General features: G+C 43.8%; 1 protein-coding gene across 2 annotated transcripts in view; it reads left to right on the forward strand.

The window, feature by feature from the left end:
• TRIM66 (tripartite motif containing 66) overlaps positions 1–18,869 on the forward strand; it is a 549,453-nt gene that overhangs the window by 66,248 nt on the left and 464,336 nt on the right. For both annotated transcript variants that reach the window (XM_069223667.1, XM_069223666.1), the window contains exon 2: positions 3,742–3,845. In XM_069223667.1, the coding sequence (XP_069079768.1) occupies positions 3,837–3,845 (9 nt within the window). In that variant the 5' untranslated portion in view covers positions 3,742–3,836. The remainder of the gene's footprint in view (positions 1–3,741; positions 3,846–18,869) is intronic.

Raw genomic sequence — 18,869 nt, forward strand, 5'->3', positions numbered from 1 at the left:
TGTCTGGACTCTGCCGTCTGTGACACTACCCTGCCAAGTGGTGCCACTCCAGTCTTGGACCCTTGGAAGTGGGCCTAAGGTTCTTGTGAGTTGAACCGATGCATCCTGTCTACTGAGCAACACATCCTTGAGCAGAACCAACACATATCCTCAGCTGGACGGCACATCCTTGAGCAGAACTGACTCGTTGCTGCTGCTGTGTGGATTGGACCCATCACAAAATACTTGCATCGCTGCCACGTCCAGTTTCTTGGGTTCAACACATCACCTTTGTAACTGCCACTGCATGACACTTCTTGCATCTCTCATCAACGGCAGACTCAATGACAACACCAAAAGCTCTGCTTTGCAGCTTCACCTCTCATTGGAACTGACACATTGCCTCAACTGCACAACACATCCCTGACACCCGCCTTTGCATCGCAAGCCCTGTCGATGAGATCCTACACATCAGCGCAACAGGACCTTGCACCTCAGCCTCGCTGCTACTCAGTACCAACGCATTGCCTCAGCAGTGGGACGCATCTGAGAATTGGATCCACGCAATGGTCCACAAGTAGAACTTAAGGTACTTTGTTCAGAGGGCCTAACTGGATCCCTGTAGCCAGCCCACACTCCATTGTGGTCAGCCTGAACTTGTGACTTTGTCCCAGTTTGGCACAACCAGTTATCCCCAGAGGCGCTTTGTGGTCCTTCGATCTATTTTTACTCAAAACCTCACAATTCAATATCTCCCGTTCTACTAATTAGATTGTTGTCATTATGGTCTTGTTTTATTTATTAGATTCTGCTCTATTGTTCTAACTCTGTTGTGGTGTTATCACTGTATTACTGTTTGAAGTGTTACACAGGTAGTTTACACATTACCTCTAAGTTAAACCTGACTGCTCTGTGCTAAGGTACCAGAGGATGAGCACAGATTAATTTGGAGTTTGCGGACAAGGATTGAGGTTGCTGCTTGACCAAGGTTTACACCCGCATTCATCCAGCAACCCAATTTCTTACATGTTGTAATACAAACGAGTGTAGTGAATAACAGCAAGTAGGTGGTCTCAACAGCCCTTTTCCCAGATATGTAGATAGTTTTAGGTCTTTTAAAATGTGTTTTATGTTTGAATGCCTCATTCCTGCCATTTGAAAGGGGCTTCTACTGCCACAAAATGAGATAGATGAATGAAAGAAAAATGTCTAAGCTGTGCAAGCAGATTTGTTTCATAAAACCAGGCCTGTGTTAATTTGATAGCCTTTTGTGAATGAATATCTTGCAGTTTTCTAATGGAGGGACTATCTCCTATAATTCCTTTGCAGATCTCTGTGTTAACGTTGTGACTCTTTGAAGTACTAATGAAAATCAATGGTTCCCTCCTGGAAGCTAGAGAAGATGTTCATACAGCCCAAAACATTTGATTGTTACTATTGGCTACTGTTTGTAGCGTGGTAGTGGTTTGTGGTGTAGCATTCATGTCCAATGTGTGTGGGTCAGCAGTTGATGTTGTGGAGAAGGAAATGGTTCCAAGGGCTGTTTCCTGCTTTATCTGCGCCCATCCCCGAACACTCACTCATTGTTTATGAATTTCCTATTATTTACTTTTGCATTATTGTAGAGCACTGCATGCTACCGTTGGCTGCCTCAAATGCCTTCGCGTGAGGAGAGGTTGCAAGGCAAAGATAATGATACAGCATTGTCATGGTTCGTGAGCATTTTGATACCCCATGCATGAAATGAGAGAGGTGCCCTTGTCTAATGGCAATTCTTTGGGATGGCCACTCTAGGAGTGTTTAGACGATCCACATCCAGTTAATACAGGACTCCAAACAAGTTTTCTTACTAAATTTAAACCACAATTTATAGGATTTTAAATATGTAGTTGCCTAAATTTCTTAACATGTATGTGAGTAGCTTTATTTGTAAGTAATGTATCCTGTATTAATGACACATTATAGTTGCATTTTTTGAAAAAGCGAATATTTGACATCATTCCATGAATTACAGAACTGTTGTTTTAAGAAAAAAACATGTTAGCAAACTAGTAGTGAAAAAAAACAAAATCAGTTTTAAAAATTATTTGTAACATCTGTTTAGTTGGGCTAAGTGGGCGTGGTTTTTGAGACAGTATAAGAAAAATGTTTAATTGCCAGCATTTTTTGACATTCAAATTGCTGAAATCTGTTAACGATGCAACAGGAATTCTGTTTTTTGAGAGCTGGATACATAAGGTAGTGAGGTGTGGACTTTATGTTTTTAAAAGTAAGTCATGCCTTCAAATTCTGCCCCAAATTGCTGTACACAGATGATATGCTCTTATACTCTTTGTAATAAGACGGTCTTTTTAGATGACCTTGCATTTGATGTAATGCTAGATTAATGTCACTACACTGGTTTACACAAACAGCTGAAAGGCATGAAAAACACTTTTTTATTTTTATGTTTTAAATTGGAGCAATTTGCAATGAGAGTGATCTCCCAATGCTACTTAAAGCTGCCAGTGCACAACCTTCGGTCATGCACAGTGGATATAGGCATGAGTACTTGACATTTGACTATATTATACACCCATTTATTATGCCTCTAGTGCCCACAGTGCATGACGAAGTCTGTGTGTATCTGTTATGTGCAGAAATCTTTCTTTGCACATGTCTTGTGTCCAATCCCCATGCAGCCAGAAAGAGCTCTGTGAGGGGTCAGAAGGGGGCTCCATTTTTGCGGGTCATGGTCCCTCAGCAGTGAGATACTAGTATCATACATTATAATAACGATTTATACAGCACTTAGTACCACAGTTTTGGATTTTCCAAGCTCCATAAGTAACCTGTTATAATTATCTATTTTAATAATATTAATTTTGTTGAAATTTGATGAAAGGCTGAGTTGGACTGTCAAGATCACACACAGATGTCAGCAACTAAGGTTTAATTTAAAGGGTAAACATACTGTAAAAGATGGGTGGAAACAAACGTTTTTGTCCATTTTTTTAAAATGTGAAAGTTCTATTTTACACCATCTTTACACTTCAGATTGTTTCTTACCTCTAGTGGTGTGCAGAGAAGCATTCATTTTATCTCAAACCTAGTTGAAATTACAGATGAGTTAAAAATGGTTTCTACTACAACAGTTTCACTGTTCCAGTTTATAAACATTAGATGCTATCTGCCCACTGGGAAGACCAATTGAAATTCTACAGGTTAAATCAAAATACCAATAGATACAATGCGACATTAATATGCAGTTCCAAGAGGCAGCTGGAAGCCATTAGGGATTGTCTTCCTAGCCGTTCAGTGCATATCCAATTACTGAATCCAATGAATGCTTATATATAACTGTTCAACAGAGAAGATGGCACTGGTTAGCAATGAAGAGAGCAGAGGAAGTAGGCAATGGGGAACAGGGAGGGACAATTAGCGTGTATAGGGCCTTTTCCTATGTTTTTTGGGAATGAGGGACGGAAGAACAAAGTCACGGAGCAGAAAAGGTTATTGCGAAAATAGTGTCAGTGATGGGTGATATTTTGATACTTGATTGAAACACTGTTAAACTGAAAATAGCAATTTTAAAATAATTTGTGAGTTTCAAATAATGTTTCTAGTGTTTATTGATTCTATGCATTGAATCCAGCTATTTGTAGTTATGTGTTTTTTCCAATAACATGTCTCAATTCTAGTTTTGTTAAGCTAAGGAAATCCACAAACATTCAAAACTTACTTGCGGTTGTTTCATTTCCTGATCAAATCTATTTCCCCCAGGTCTTATCTCCTGTCCTGTGTGCAAACAAACCTGCATCACGAGGGATGTTGTTGAAAATATTTTTCTGAAGAACTTTTCAAAAGTAAACTCTGCCATGGCTAGGGTAAGTGTTCCCTAAATGCTTCTGTCTTACAATTAAAAACAACTAAACATATATTGATTGCGTAGCTAGGTCTTTTCATGTACTGTCTTTGAAAATGCTGGTGTTTTCAGGCTGTGATACATTTCTGACTTATATACATTAAAGAAGTGAAGCTACAGAAAGCAAGGAAGTTGAAAATAGCTGTACAAGGTAATGCTGTATGTATCACTATGAAACAAATACAAATAATGTGTCACACATATTTGACATGCACTTACGGTCGATTTTATTATTTTAGTGTACTTTCTGGTTTCCAGAAAGTACATAAAAGTCCGAATTTCAAACCCATACAATTTAATCATAATTTCTTGAGACCACACTTTAAATACAACAGGAATGAAAGCGACATAATCTTTCTTCAAATATATATTTTTCTAAATTTCGGGTTTGGTAAATATTTTTGTAATTAACTAGAAGACCTTATCCTACTTGTTAAAATGAGAACAGCACCACCAACACAAAGTTTAACCAGCAGTTGAGAGCAACTGGGCAACTGTATTTCTTTCCGCAGCTACTATTTCTTGCATTTTTCATTTTCTTAGATATAACATTTACAATGTAGAAAAACAAATATATGCATGTTTCTGTATACCCCTTGATCTTTTTCTGTCGAAATCACGTTATTGTATAGCTTAGTCAGATTTAGAAAATATACTATACACACCAATGCAATTTGAACAGGGGTGGCTTCTCCGTTAAGGTGGAGGAGCGTCAACCCACCCACCCCCGCCAGCAGCAGGAGTTGCAAACCATTAGAAACAAAACAACAATGAACGCTGTTTATTGTTGTTTTATTTCTAAAGGGGTGGGCCATGGGGGTGACGAGCAGTGAGGGGAGTGCACAGAGTCTCCCTTCAGTGTGCATGTATGTTTGGGCGGATGTCTCGGGCCGGCACTGTGTACCTGAGTTGGAGAGAGCCGTCCCAGGGATCTCAGTGTATATTGGAGTGCCCGCGAGGGCGCTCCAGCGAGTCATAACTCTGCTCTGAGCAGCATCGTGATTGGCACAGGGCAGGCAGGGAGCCTGTCCCCGGAGTACGACGGGGGCATCGAGGCAGCAGCACGGCAACTGGGTAAGTAGAATTGTTTTTATATATATGCATTTTTAAATTTTTGCTTTGCTTCCCCCGCCACTTTGCAAGTCGCCAGCCGGCAGCCATTACTGAATTTGAAGTACAGAGTTGATGTACATCACTTTATAGGTTTAATTGTATTACCACAAGACTGAAAAAAATACATTTCAGCATCCTCTAAGTAATGTTTTATTGTAATCAAGGAAGCTTTTAAGACTGAAAGCATCAAGGACAATACACAACAGCATGATATTTACTGTAGACGGCCTAGTGAATAACTCACTGTATGGAGTGGCAAATGAACCCATCCACATCTAAAAAATAACTTCATTTATTCTAGATTGAGGACATTAATTAAGCATTACTGTGTACCATTAACCATATCCATTTTCATGGACTAGGCCATGAGGTAAGCTTCTTAGAGTGCTATTTGATAACTAACAAGTCAATATATAAAGTATTCAATTGTATTGTTGATGTATCCTAAATCAGACTCACATCATTTAAGAAAATTGTCCAGAGTAACTCTTCTGAAATGATTTGTAGCCATCCCAGGGAACTTTAGCTGCTCTAGGAAGATGGCAGCTGTTAAGATATCATAGCTCTTAACATGTAAGTTTGGACATCTTCTAAAATTACCTTTGTGCAATGGGCTGAAGTACAGCCTGACCTCTCTCCTTAGCCCCTACCCGGCTCCCTTTAAAACATTAGGAACAGTTAATGCTCTCCTCCCCCTAGCAAAACCCTCTTCCACCCTCCTTATCTCTGATCAACCCTCTGCCAACAAAAATTTACCACCTGCGATGTGTGTTAAACCACAAAGAAATGGAAAGTCCCTATGGAATTATTCCCCATTCTGTGGGGTTTTACTCGTGATAGGAGTAAATATTTGTGTATCTACCTATCAGTAAGGGGAATTCAGGCCATCTGACATCTCCATACTTACTTATTCCTTATTTGTAAACCAGCCCAAGTACAAGAGAACTGACACTGCCAAAGAAACTTATCCATACATCAAATGTGTGGCCTGAACTTTCAGAGAATTGAATTGCTAATAAATTCTAGGTGAGTAGGTGAGGGAATCTACATATATTAGCTACATGCGAAGTGAAAAATTATGGCTGATGGACCTGGCCCTTTTTGCAGGGATGACATATTTGACGAACTAATAAGTCCCTAGTATAGTGCACCAGGTGTGCCCAGGGCCTGTAAATCAAATGATATTAGTGTGCCTGCAGCACTGATTGTGCCACCCACATGTGTATCCCTGCAAACATCTCAGGCCTGCCACTGCAGTGCCTGTGTGTACAGTTTTAAACTGCCATGTTGACCTTGCCAGGCCTAAACCACCGCTTTTATTACCTGTAAGTTACCTCTAAGATAGGCCCAAGGTAGGACATGTAACAGTGTGTTTTACATGTCCTAATAGTGAAATGCTGCTAATTTTGTTTTTCACTATTGCAAGGCCTATCTCAACAGGGGGATTGCCTTGAAATATCTTTTAAGTGTAATTTCACATTAAGAGCAGATAGAGTTGTGGAGTTTAGGGTCTCTGGACTCACAGTTTAAAAATACATCTTTTGGTGAGTTTGTTTTTGAAATGTAAGTTTGAAAATGCCACTTTTAGAAAGAGGGCATTTACTTGCTTTACCATTTTGTGCCTCTGCCTGTCTGCTGAATGTACGTCTGGTTCAGGATGACAATTGAGCTGTTTGCGCATTCATTCTAGACAGTCACACACAGGGAACTGAGGTGTTCCCTGCATATCCTGATGGCTCATCACCAGGCTGATGGGTCTTCCTGAAATAGAGTGGTGGGAGGAGCTGACATTTGCACCTGAATAGGGCTGTTCCTGTCCTCACACAAAACAGTCTCCAGCCTCCTGGAGTGTGTCTGGAACCAGCACAGGGTGAGGCAGGGCTTGCGCACTACAATGATTTATTTTTGAAGTTCACCCACTTCAAAGACAGAAATGGGTATAAGTACTGGATCTCTGACACTACATAATTAGAATCCTTCAGGACTGAGGAAATGCTGCCAGGAAGAAGAGCTGGATGATGTAGCTGCCTCTGCCTTGCTCCTCGTGTCTGCTGCCCAGCTGCAGCAGTTGAAGCCACTGGTTCGATCCTGCGGTCCACCTGGACTGCCTTGCACCACCCCACCACACAGCGGGACCATTCACCTGGACCCACTGCCGACGCTCCTCCACCCCAGGACTGACTGCCATCACAGCTACAAAAGCCTCACCATCCCTGCCGATCGAGATGGCCTGGGGAGAACTCAGGTGCATCCTGTTATACACTATATTGCTCTGCAAACATGCAACAGAAGTCTGGGATATCTCCACCCTCACCCCTGACATAACCATCACAGTGACCTGGCTCACCCCATCTGGGCCCCAGACATCATCAAGGCAATACCCCTTGGCTACAAAATGAAACACCACGGCTGCACCAACAGGCACAGAGTCCGCATCGCCATCATCCACAAGGAATCAATTACCTGCACCATCACAAATGACAAAACCACACCCGTCATGGAACACATGAACTTCAAGCTCTGCACCAATGACAACACCACCATCAAAGTTATCCTCGCACACAGACCACCAGGACCAAGAACCAGCCTGAGCGGTGCCATCACTGAATTCATCTCCATTGAATCGGTACACTATGTCTTCCTGGGAGACCTCAACTACCACCTAGATGACCCACCAACACCAATTCCACCAGCCTGCTGAAAAGAATGAACAACATTGGCCTCAAGCAGCTGTTCATGGGCCCCAAGCACAAAGCAGGACACACACTGGACCGCATCTTTATATCCAGCAACAGAATCAGCTACAGTCACACCACAGTAGTCACCTTGTCGGACCACTACATTGTACACTTCACCCACGCCAGATCCCCCCACACTGCCCCCTTCCACCAAAGCGCCCTCTCCTGAAGCTGGCAATATCCACTGCCGACCACCAGATCACTGCATGGGGACAACTCAGCATACTGAACACAATCACACTCATGAACTCGATCCACTCTGGAGCACCCACCACCACCACCGCCTCCACAGGATCTTCAATCTCGGAAGAAACAAGATAAGCCGCCAGCACACCACCATCTTTAATACCTTGTTAACAACAGCCACTTTTCCGGAAGCCTGGAAACACGCAGAGATCAGTCCCATCCTCAAGAAGCCCTCTGCAGACCCCAACAAGCTCCAGAACTACCACCCAATCTCTCTGCTCCCATTCCTCACCAAAGTCCTGGAGAAGGCAATTCAACCTCCAATTCATGAACACCTGGAGAGGAACAACCTGCTAGAAGCCTCCCAATCAGACTTCAGAGCCAATCACAGCACAGAGAAAGCTCTGTTTGCCACAACAGATGACATCCGCACCCTGCTTAACAGAGGAGAAGCAGCTGACCTGATCTTGCTAGACCTATCCACGTCCTTCAGCACCGTCTCTCACCACACACTGATCAGCCGACTATGCTAGATTGGTATCATAGATGATGTGCTCTGATGGATGGAATTCTTCCTCACTGGCCGCACCCAGAGAATCCACCTGCAGCTCTTCACCTCACAGGTCAAGCACACCATCTGCAACGTCCCTCAAGGCACCTCCCTAAGCTGAACACTCTTTAATGTCTACATTACACCACTCACAGACATTGTGAGATCGCACAACATCAACATCATCTCCCATGCTGATGACACGCAGCTCGTCCTCTCGCTCTCAACAGACCCCACCAAGATGAACACCAACTTCCACAACTGTATGAAGAACATATCTGCCTGGATGAAGGATAACTGCCTGAAGCTTAAAACGGACAAAAGGTTCTGACCTTCGGCAAACACTCAAACCTCTGGAACGACTCCTGGTGGCCAGAAGAGCTCAAACCCATCCCCACACAGATTTATCACGGCTGCCACCTCGGCATCATTCTCAACAGTGAACTCTCCATGAAATGCCAGGTCAACACCATTTCCTGAGCCTGCTTCCACAAGCTCCGCAAGATCTTTAAGTGGCTCCCCATGGGCACGAGAAAGACAGTGACACAGGCCCCCATCACCAGCCGACTGGAATACGGCAATGCACTGTATGCAGGCACCACCACCAAAGTCATGCAAAGACTCTAGATGATCCAGAACGCTGCTGCTAGACTGATTCTCAACCTGCCCAAGAGAACCTACACCACCAGGCACCTAAAAGACCACCATTGGCTCACGATTCAGAAAATATGCCACTTCAAGCTCCTGACCCATGCCTACAAAGCCCTCCATAACCAAGGACCTACCTATCAGGACAATCACCTTCAAAAAATGACCAGGAACCTCCACCCAGCACACATTGCCCTCGCAAAGATACCACACATACGCCGCTGCTGCACTGGAGGTCCCTTCTTCTCCTCCGTTACTAAAGCCAGGTGCGCTCCCTCCCCCCCCCCCCACCTTCAAACTGCACACTCGCTGACCCACTTCAATAAGGGACTGAAACCTGGATTCCCACTCGGGTGACATGCTGCACTATATAAATAACACCTGATTGATTGATTGTCCTGGGAGTGAAAGGACCGGACTTGGCTTTCTACATTCTGCTTCCAAAGGTTCTCCAAGGGCTTAGACTGAGTTTGCCTTCTCTTAAGAAATCTCAGGGTCATCAAAGACCTCATCTGCCAGTGCCTGGGCTCTTCTGCTGAGAGTCCTGACTTGCATGTGCTGATAGTGAAGAACTCTCAAATATGTTTTTCACAATTGGAAAGGCCTCCGTCTCCCATAGGATAATATTAGGTTACCGTATTACATTTAAAAGGTGATAACGTTTGATTGGGAGCAGGTAGGAAAGTAATTTTTGGTGTCTGAAGAATTGTAATTGAAAACCCTCCTTAATTGTAAAGTTTGATTTTAAGTCACAGTTCTGAAAATTACAGTTGTAGAAAGTTGGCATTTTCTTGTTCTAACTGTTTAGTGCCTGCAGTCTGTTCCTCAGTCACATGACTAGTTGTAGTTGGCAGTTAGCCTCTGTGTATTCTTTCCAGATAGTACCACAGTAGAGTGTCTCGATGTTGGCAGGATGAGCCATCCTTGCTTGATGGGGGAGCAGAGGCATCAACTACCACACTTGCACTGGCCCAGATCACTCACAAAGGACTTCACACTAGTCTATTGTGCCCCCAGACAGACAGGAACCAGCAGAGGGAGGCAGTAAATTCCAGACACCTCTAAAGGGGGAAATCTCCAGAAGCTTCTCCAACTTCAAAGGGGGCACCAGGTCCTCAGAGTCTCTCTACAGTAAACTCCTGGACTTGTGGATACTACAGAAGAAGAACACCTTGCTGCCCTCCTGCTTGAGGCCTGTCCTGCAGCTGACTGACCTCCTGTTCTGAGCTACAGGGACATAACAAGCTCCAGAGGCCTTCCTTCAACGGCCCAACTGACCCACTGCACTGGACCTGTCTGAGCCTCACAGGTCTCTGCTGGAGTGAGTTCTGGAGTGAGGCGGCTCCCAAGGTTCTGGGCTCTTGGCTGGCATCAGTTGAGCTTCTAATGAGGTTTTGGGCACTGCATGGCTGTGAACGGACCCCTTCACAAGATCTTGCACCCCCGCCGACACCAATGCAAAGCTCCGGTGAACCTGACCTTTCACACTACAGTGACCACAAGCTACAATCGGCAATGCAAATAGCTACACTTCCCGCTACAGCATCAGCAGTTAATGGTGACTGCCAAAGGGAAGGTCCAGCAATGACAATCCAGGGCGCCCAACAGGATCATCGTTCTACACCAACGGCCATCCATAATGCCCGGCCTGTTCTTCCTGCTACAGCAACGACCATCCGTGAACTGGACTATTCATCACAGACTTTAAGAAATATACTTTTTCAGTGTGACTAAGCTGGTCCCTGTATCCAGTGTGCACTCCATCACGGTTGGCCTGATCTTGTGACTTTCTCCTGTTCTAGCACGACTAGAGGACTGTGAGTGGTACTTTATTCTCTTAGACGCAATACTTTCCTAAAATCTTTAAAATTGCAAATCCCCGATTCTGCTTTTTGGAGTTTTATCATTTTGGTGTCTAATACCTAATTAAATTTTACTCTGTTTTCTAATCTCGTGTGGGATTTGTCTTTATTGTTGTTTGTGTGCTGCATAAATATTTTACACATTGCCTCTAAGTTAAGCGTGACTGCTTTTGTGCCAAGCTACCAGAGGGTTAAGCACAGGTTAATTTAGGACTGTGGTTCACTCTGACAAGGATTGTGGCTGTTGCCTGAGAAGGGCTACACCGCCCCAAACCATCACACCAATTTCTCTCACTACTTTTCATTTATACTTCTCCTGCTGCCATGACAAGGGCCACTTAAGTTAAAAAACAAGAATGACAGCTGGCCAGCCATTTGGAGCTGACATAGCTGACAAGTCATCACTTTTTTAATTTCCAGCCCTCAATGTGAGGCTTCATCTTCAGATGTGCTGAGAGTTTTATCCAAGCAAGTGAAAACATTTAAACATTTTCCTGCCCAGTGCCAACAATGTCATGCAGGAAAAAAGATGGTGGACATAAATTCAGGAGGCCCACTCAAAATAGCACTGTTTTTCAAATATCATGTCTATCAATGAAAGTTAGTTGGTGTGGATTTTCTCGACAGAGTCAGCATTGGGTCCGACCTAGGGAAAACTGTTATGCTTGGCCTCCAAATGAGTCAGGGATGTGAGATTTGGTAAAGTATGGCTTCCAACAATGTTTGTGGGATGTCACATTACAGCAGCCCTCTAAATAGCCCACTGTATCATCAACAAACATCTATACAAGCAAATAGAAAGAAGAAGTTACATGCATGCTAGATGCAAAAAAACTGGAACAACTGCAGTGAGAAGATGATTGGCAGTCTTGCTCTTTTGGATCCTCTCTTAGTAAGCTATGCCATCCCTCCTCAAAGTGACAAAGATATTCCTCTGTTCAGAACCAAGGAGTGCCCATGCCCTGACAGGAACAGTGCTGACAGGAAGGAAATAAGGAGACGTATGAAAGAAGTCTGACTCAAGCCAATGTGGACTTGGGCCACATTAGACAAAATTCCCTGGGAATGCAATGAGCATGAACGCCCGCATTTTACACCACTAGGGCGCTAAGGTATTACAGAATGGGCTTCGGCACTTGTGTGGCCCCTTCTGTAATTGTGATAGTGCTGGCTCACCTGTAACGCCAGTGGTATCTCGAGAGGGCATTCCCTCATTTGCATGGGCTGTGGTAAATGAAGGAATCTCCTTGCTTCTGCGCCCATGCCATATAGACATGGGGGCAAAGGAAATGAAGCAGTCAAGATACACACTAACAGTGCGCCACAAAAAGATGGGGCACTGTCAGTGCGCCCACTGAGGGCAACCCTCAGGAGGGGGCAAAGGGGTCACATGGACCCATCAGAGATCCCCCTGCAGGAGAGTGCACTCATGCACTGTATCTGTCTTCAGGTGGATTTCTAATCTCTCACTAAAGTGTAGGCGCGTGCCACCTGCACAGTGAAAGACAGAGCGGCTGATTAAAGCAGCCACTCTGTACTTCACTGAATGCACTGCTTCCTGGGCATCCTCAAGTTTGCAACTGTCCTGAAGGCTGCATATTTATTGTAATCAAACGCACTGCTCATGTTTGCCCCTGACGCACCTGTTTAAAGGCGCACCGTGGTGCAAAGATGAACAGTGCACCTGACACATAATAAGGCCTCTGGTGAGTAAAGAAGAGGGTGGAAGAATTATTCAGCTATATTTGAATTTAGTAGGAGATTGCTGAACAACTGCAATCACCTTATTTTTGTGGGACTTATATATATCCCTTGAACCTGGAACTCTCCTGTAACAGACAGAACAACCAGTTAATCATTTAACCCAACAGCTCTATAGCCATTTCTGTGATTACTGCTATGCTTAGGTGCACATTCATTGTGCTCAATGACAAGCAAGTTTGTGCAGTTTACATATGTAAAAATGTCCTCAATGTTTCCTTCCACAAATAAAAAGTGTGTTGAATCACGATTGTAGTTTACTAATTCAGGGTTTAGAGGTACAAAAATGCAAAGTGCCTCATCTGGCATACCACAGAATGGTGCAGCCATCGCCGTCTTGACTTACCTACGATTTCCAAATGTATTAGTGTGTATTTTTCCTGAAACAGCTCCTGAAATGTAAAGTCACTAGCTCTATTGACATGGCACTTTTAGAGGCAAACACATAACCTAAAATGGTAATATTATTTCAAAGAAATAATGCCCTAAATGTGCAAAAAAAATTCTCCAAGTTCCTAGGGACATTTGTGCATATCTCCCTTTGTCCTATGCACATGGACCTAAACAGGAAAAAACAGTGGACAAGGTGACAAAAGGAAAGCCTTACACAGGACTCTCCTCTCTCGTCCCATTTTCCCAGCGGCTGCAGCACCTAGTTAGTTTCCTGATGGTGGAGCCAGGGTGGCTAAGGAAAACTACTGTCCACTGCATGGTACACTTGAAAGGAGATGGGAGCTGTAAAAAGACAGGACAGCCACCAATTACAGGTGACTGTTACATTACCTGCTACCTTTTGATGAAGCCCATGGTCCTTAATCATCAGTTCACTTTGTTTATTTCAGGCTGTTGGTTGGCAGTACACCTGCAAAAGTACACCATTCCAGATCTGCAAGAGTTTTTTTTTGCTTCATGATGTTTTTCTTTTGGTGCACTGCAAAATTACCATTCAGAAGTGCATATGATTTTCACAGGTAGATAATGCTACGATGTTCCACATACTGACATTGTCAGTGATCTGACATCACTGCAAGATCCTACCACAAGATACCAATATTGGCAGACAAGAAGTACTCTGAGATGTCAGGGCACTGAATTCATGGATCAGTTTCTGCAGAGATATAATCACGAAGCTACTTCTGAGATAAATCATGCATAACGATACAGAGAGGACAACACCTGTGCAGCTCCATCACATCACCAAGAATATATAATGCCTCCTAACTGAATGTCAGCTGCCACTCAGTGTAGCCCCCATGCTGTATTTAACCTAAAGATGCATTTAAAATCTATTCACAACATTTACATTTCACAATACTCCTTTGAAAGAAGAATCTATAGTAAAGTGAAGAAATCAGTCTCCTCCACCAGCACACCACCAGTCAAATAAGAGCAATGCTTCTTCATTAAAAGGCAAAGTCTGCCTGGTTTGTCTGAGCAGTTATAGATCTTAAGCAAGAAAGAGAAAATTGATTTATGAGTCTTATATGAGTTGTTGGTAACGAGACATCTGCCAAAACACTAGCAGATGTGACTCAGCAGACTACTCAATTTCCACAGCCTCATTTACAGTGTAAGGTGATGCACCCGATGACAGAGCAACCACAGTAAGACCCTGTGAGGGTTCCTAGACCCAATGGGATTGAAGTCAAGAGGAGGCGCACAATTCATTACAGCTCCTCTACAGTCATTACAGTTGGTGGCATTCTGCCCAGGACAGCTATTCAAAATATGGCGGTCCAACATAAAAAAGAATCCTCTAAATTTTTAAAGGAACTGCCCTCTTTTCCACCACAGGGCCTTGTTTGTCAAGTAGATACAGATCTGGCTCATTTGTCCTAGATCAGACTTTAACACTGTCCCAAAACCCATTCACTGCCATTATTTCCCTTCAATACACCAGTTTATTCATGCTGCCTCACCATAAGCCTTTTAATCTTGAAACATTTGGTCTTTCAAGAATACTTTCAAGTACCTCATTTGATCCAGAGGCCTTGGGAGTAAAAAAAAAAAGGCCTTCTTGTTCTTCACCCTTTTTTGCTTTATCTCCTTGGATCCAGTGGCTTCTGTTTAGAGAAACTCCTTGTATAGGTCCCGGATCACGGAGTGAAGAGGTGTCCTCTGCAGAGCTCTGCACAGCCACTCACTTCCTCTGACATCCACGAGCCGTAGTCACACTGCATAGATCATGCTGTCTCCTCTTCAGCCAGAATCTCCCCATTCCCTCACTGATACTACCCAGGGGTGCCCATCAACACACTCAAGAGCCAAGGAGATTCCAAAAGCTGGTACGTTCAAGGAGCTCAAGACCATGCTTCTTGCACTGGCTTGGAATCACTTGCTAAATTGGGACTCAAACTTCAATGGCTTAGGTTTTGACCTGTTCACTCTATGGAGGAGCATTTCCTCTATTTGCTTTTGCAGTCCTGGTAGTTCCCACTGCTCAGAGGGGAAACCCCAAGTCAGTTCCCTTCTTCTACCAGAGGTCTTCCACAATGGATCATCATGTGGCCCCAGTGCCTTCATGAAGACATGAAAATGAGACTGCAACAACATCAAGAGGTATGGGCATTCACTTGCCTAACTGGTTAATGCATTTTAACTACTTTTGCATCATTTAGACCTTGGCAGGAGGTCTGCTGGTTATCTCTGTTTAGAGATCCTTGCCTGCCTGTTGGGGATCTCTCGGCGCTGCAGTGGCCAACCTCACAACATTGCAGGTTTGCTAAGGGTTGTCACAGTGTCCTTTCCTTGGGATCTGCACGTCGCTGAACAAAAGGCCCACCTTTCGGAGTCACCAACTCAGAAAGATATTATAGCACAGAGTTATGATGAAGCCAGTCGGGGGGAAGGGAATTAGGGTAGGGAACAGCAGGGAGAGCGATCTGAAAAGAAAAGGTTAGAACAAATATGCATTTACTCATTCATAGAAATGTAACTCATCAATAGACTCTTGACTAAATGCTTCTCCGAGATATTAGATGGAGACTCCTTTTGAAATGAGGGCAAAGCCCCTTCTTTGGAACATGGAACAAGAATAAACTATGACCTCAGAACCAAGAGATGGCAAGAGCTTTGGACTACGATTACACTCAGAATATCAATCCTGTAACATCTCTGCATTCATAACATAAACCTTTGATCACGACCTAGAAAATCTCAAAGAATTAAATATGCTTTTCACATCTTAAGCTTTTCAAAGAACAATGAAAACTATGATTTGCTTATCTCCAAAAATACTTTCACATTCACAACTATAAAGGCTGAAAAGTTTTACTCATTGAACTTGAAGCGCTTTACTTATAATACTAGGAAGCGCTTTTACTTGTCTTGCCTTAAAGCGCTATGCTCATTATGCAAAGGGAGCGCTTTTACTCAAGTGGCCTGAATCACTTTGATTGTTGTGCCAAGAACCTTTTTCTCCTGTAAATTTAAGAGCTTTGATTGTTGTGCCAAGAGCGCTTTACACCTGTGGATTAAAACGCTTGAATTACCGTGCCAAGAGCGCTTTACATCTGTGAACTGAAGCGCTTGAATTGTGCCAAGAGCGCTTTACATCTCTGAACTGAAGCACTTGAATTGTCGTGCCAAGAGCGCTTTACATCTGTGAATTGAAGCACTTGAATTGTCATGCCAAGGGCGCTTTTTATCTGTGAACTGAAGCGCTTAAATGGTTGTGCCAAGAGCGTTTCATATCTGTGAACTGAAGCGCTTGAATTGTTGTGCCAAGAGCGCTTTACATCTGTGAACTGAAGCACTTGAATTGTCGTGCCAAGAGCGCTTTACATCTGTGAATTGAAGCACTTGAATTGTCATGCCAAGGGCGCTTTTTATCTGTGAACTGAAGCGCTTAAATGGTTGTGCCAAGAGTGTTTCACATCTGTGAACTGAAGCGCTTGAATTGTCGTGCCAAGGTCGCTTTACATCTGTGAACTAAAGTGCTTGAATTGTCGTGCCAAGGGTGCTTTATATCTGTGAACTAAAACGCTTGAATTGCCGTGCCAAGAGCGCTTTACATCTGTGAACTGAAGCGATTGAATTTCCGTGCCAAGAGCGCTTTACATCTGTGAACTGAAGCGCTTGAATTGCCTTGCCTAGAGCGCTTTACATCTGTGAACTAAAACGCATGAATTACTGTGTAAAGGGTGCTTTACACCTGTGCTCAGAAATGCCTTTGATCTTTGCGCCAAGGCTGCTGTACTCTAGAAACTGAAAACGCCTTGCTCGTTGTGCTAAGGGGCGCTTTACCTTTGGAAGTAATGACTTCCTCCAAAATTGGATTCATCAAAGCCTTACCGCTATGAGTACGACCTACTCGGTTTTGAATGCACCCTGGAAACAAGAATACTTCGGTTGGATGTCACTCTGCCATTCAGGAACTCTGCTGTTCTTCAGAGAAGCCCCTACGAGGTCTGACTGCATCGAAGTCTTCAAAATAGTGAGCAATGTGCTTGGGTGTGGCTGGCCTTTATATGCCTGCCACACCCCAAGATGGCTGCTGCCTCTAAAAACATGGGAACTGTAGTCCCTTCATGGAATAGCACTGATAAGTGCATCTTGTCCACCAATATACTGAACCTGCAGCTCTATGAGCTTTTCCACAGGGCAGACGACGCTGATGGTCACCTTTGGAACAAGAGGGGATGACAAGTGGTGCGCATAAAGCATCTCAGAGCCGCGCAGCGGAGTTTCGGGAGAGACCTGGACTGCGCATGGCCTTATTCCTGACAAGGGGATACAATGCCTAAAGAGCTTGCCTAGTATGGAGAAAACAAAGTTTCAAAGCAGGGAGGAAGAAAGACCTGACATATAGGGTTTTTTCCCTGAGTGTCAGGGCCATTCCATATTTTCTCTGCCCTTATCCAATATGGTTTGCCTCTCAGACATAGACAGGGAAAATCAGTGAAGGTCACCTCACCCTCAGTGGAGTGGGGGGACTGGCACTATAAACCAATGATATTATGTTGGTGGGATTGCCAAGTAAGGGTTTACCATTGGCAGAGCTTGCTAAAGCTCCACTGACCAGTGGCGGCTCCTCTGCAATGGCAGAGAAGCGTCACTCCCCGGCCAAGAGTCAGGAGATGAAACATAAAATGATAGTTGCATTATTGTTTTATTTTTCAACTGCTGGCTCAGCCAGCAGTACAAGAAGGGGCAGGGCTGGGCCATGGGAGGTGGGACGAGGAGAGAGTGCACCTAACTGCCCATGTGTGTTTGACTGGCCGTCTTAGACCCGCCAAACACACATGCGCTCTTAGGTTAATCCAGCCCGGCTGTGTTTAACTGCCGGGCTGTAGAAACTGCACAGACCCCAGGGCTGTGTCTGAGTGGCAGTCACTGCTGCTCAGACCAATCCTGATGCTGCTTTCATGTTAGGTTTTGTGCTAAAGCAGCACCAGGATTGCTGGGGAGCCTGTGCTGGTGTCCCAGTTAATGCTGGGGCACCAGAAGAGGAGTGAGGCGGCAGGAGGCAGTGAAAAAAGTACTTAAGAAAAAATATATATTTATTTTTTTCATTTTCCCCTGTCCTCGCCCCCCCTTTGACATTTGCGGTGAACGCCTCTGCCAATAATCAAGAAGTGCTCCCACCATTATGTTAAAACTGTGATTGTGATAGTAATGTAAAACAAAGTTAGTGATACAAGTTTTAACTCTGACTGCAGAACTGGTCAGCCCCATTGGCATGTAGAAATAAACTAATCTTCAGTCCACAATATTTGTCAATACATTGCTTTATAGGCAACATAAGTTTTATTTACATACAATTTTATCATACTCTGGAGGGCCAGTGCAAACCTATGTAGTCAATAGAACATAAAGGGACAACCAGCACTTCTTTTGGTTCCAGGAATAACGGTTAATACTTTCTCTTTCTCAAGGTTGAACATTGATAGTGATGATAGATAACCATAAAGGGTAGTTGCATTACTTCATCCTTTTGAGCACAAATTCACATTTGTCTAGTGATCCGAAAGAATCCAGTCACTAAAATTACATCCACATTTCTGTGTCTGTATAAGAGGGACTGATCATCACTCGAAGAATAGCTGAAATGAACGTTACACTGGAGGAGACCGTAGCAAGTTCTACGGGTATCTTTGCCGCTATTGTCTGGGCTAAATCAAAAATTA

The sequence above is a fragment of the Pleurodeles waltl genome, chromosome 3_1, assembly GCF_031143425.1.
Source record: "Pleurodeles waltl isolate 20211129_DDA chromosome 3_1, aPleWal1.hap1.20221129, whole genome shotgun sequence".
Classification (NCBI taxonomy): domain Eukaryota; kingdom Metazoa; phylum Chordata; class Amphibia; order Caudata; family Salamandridae; genus Pleurodeles; species Pleurodeles waltl.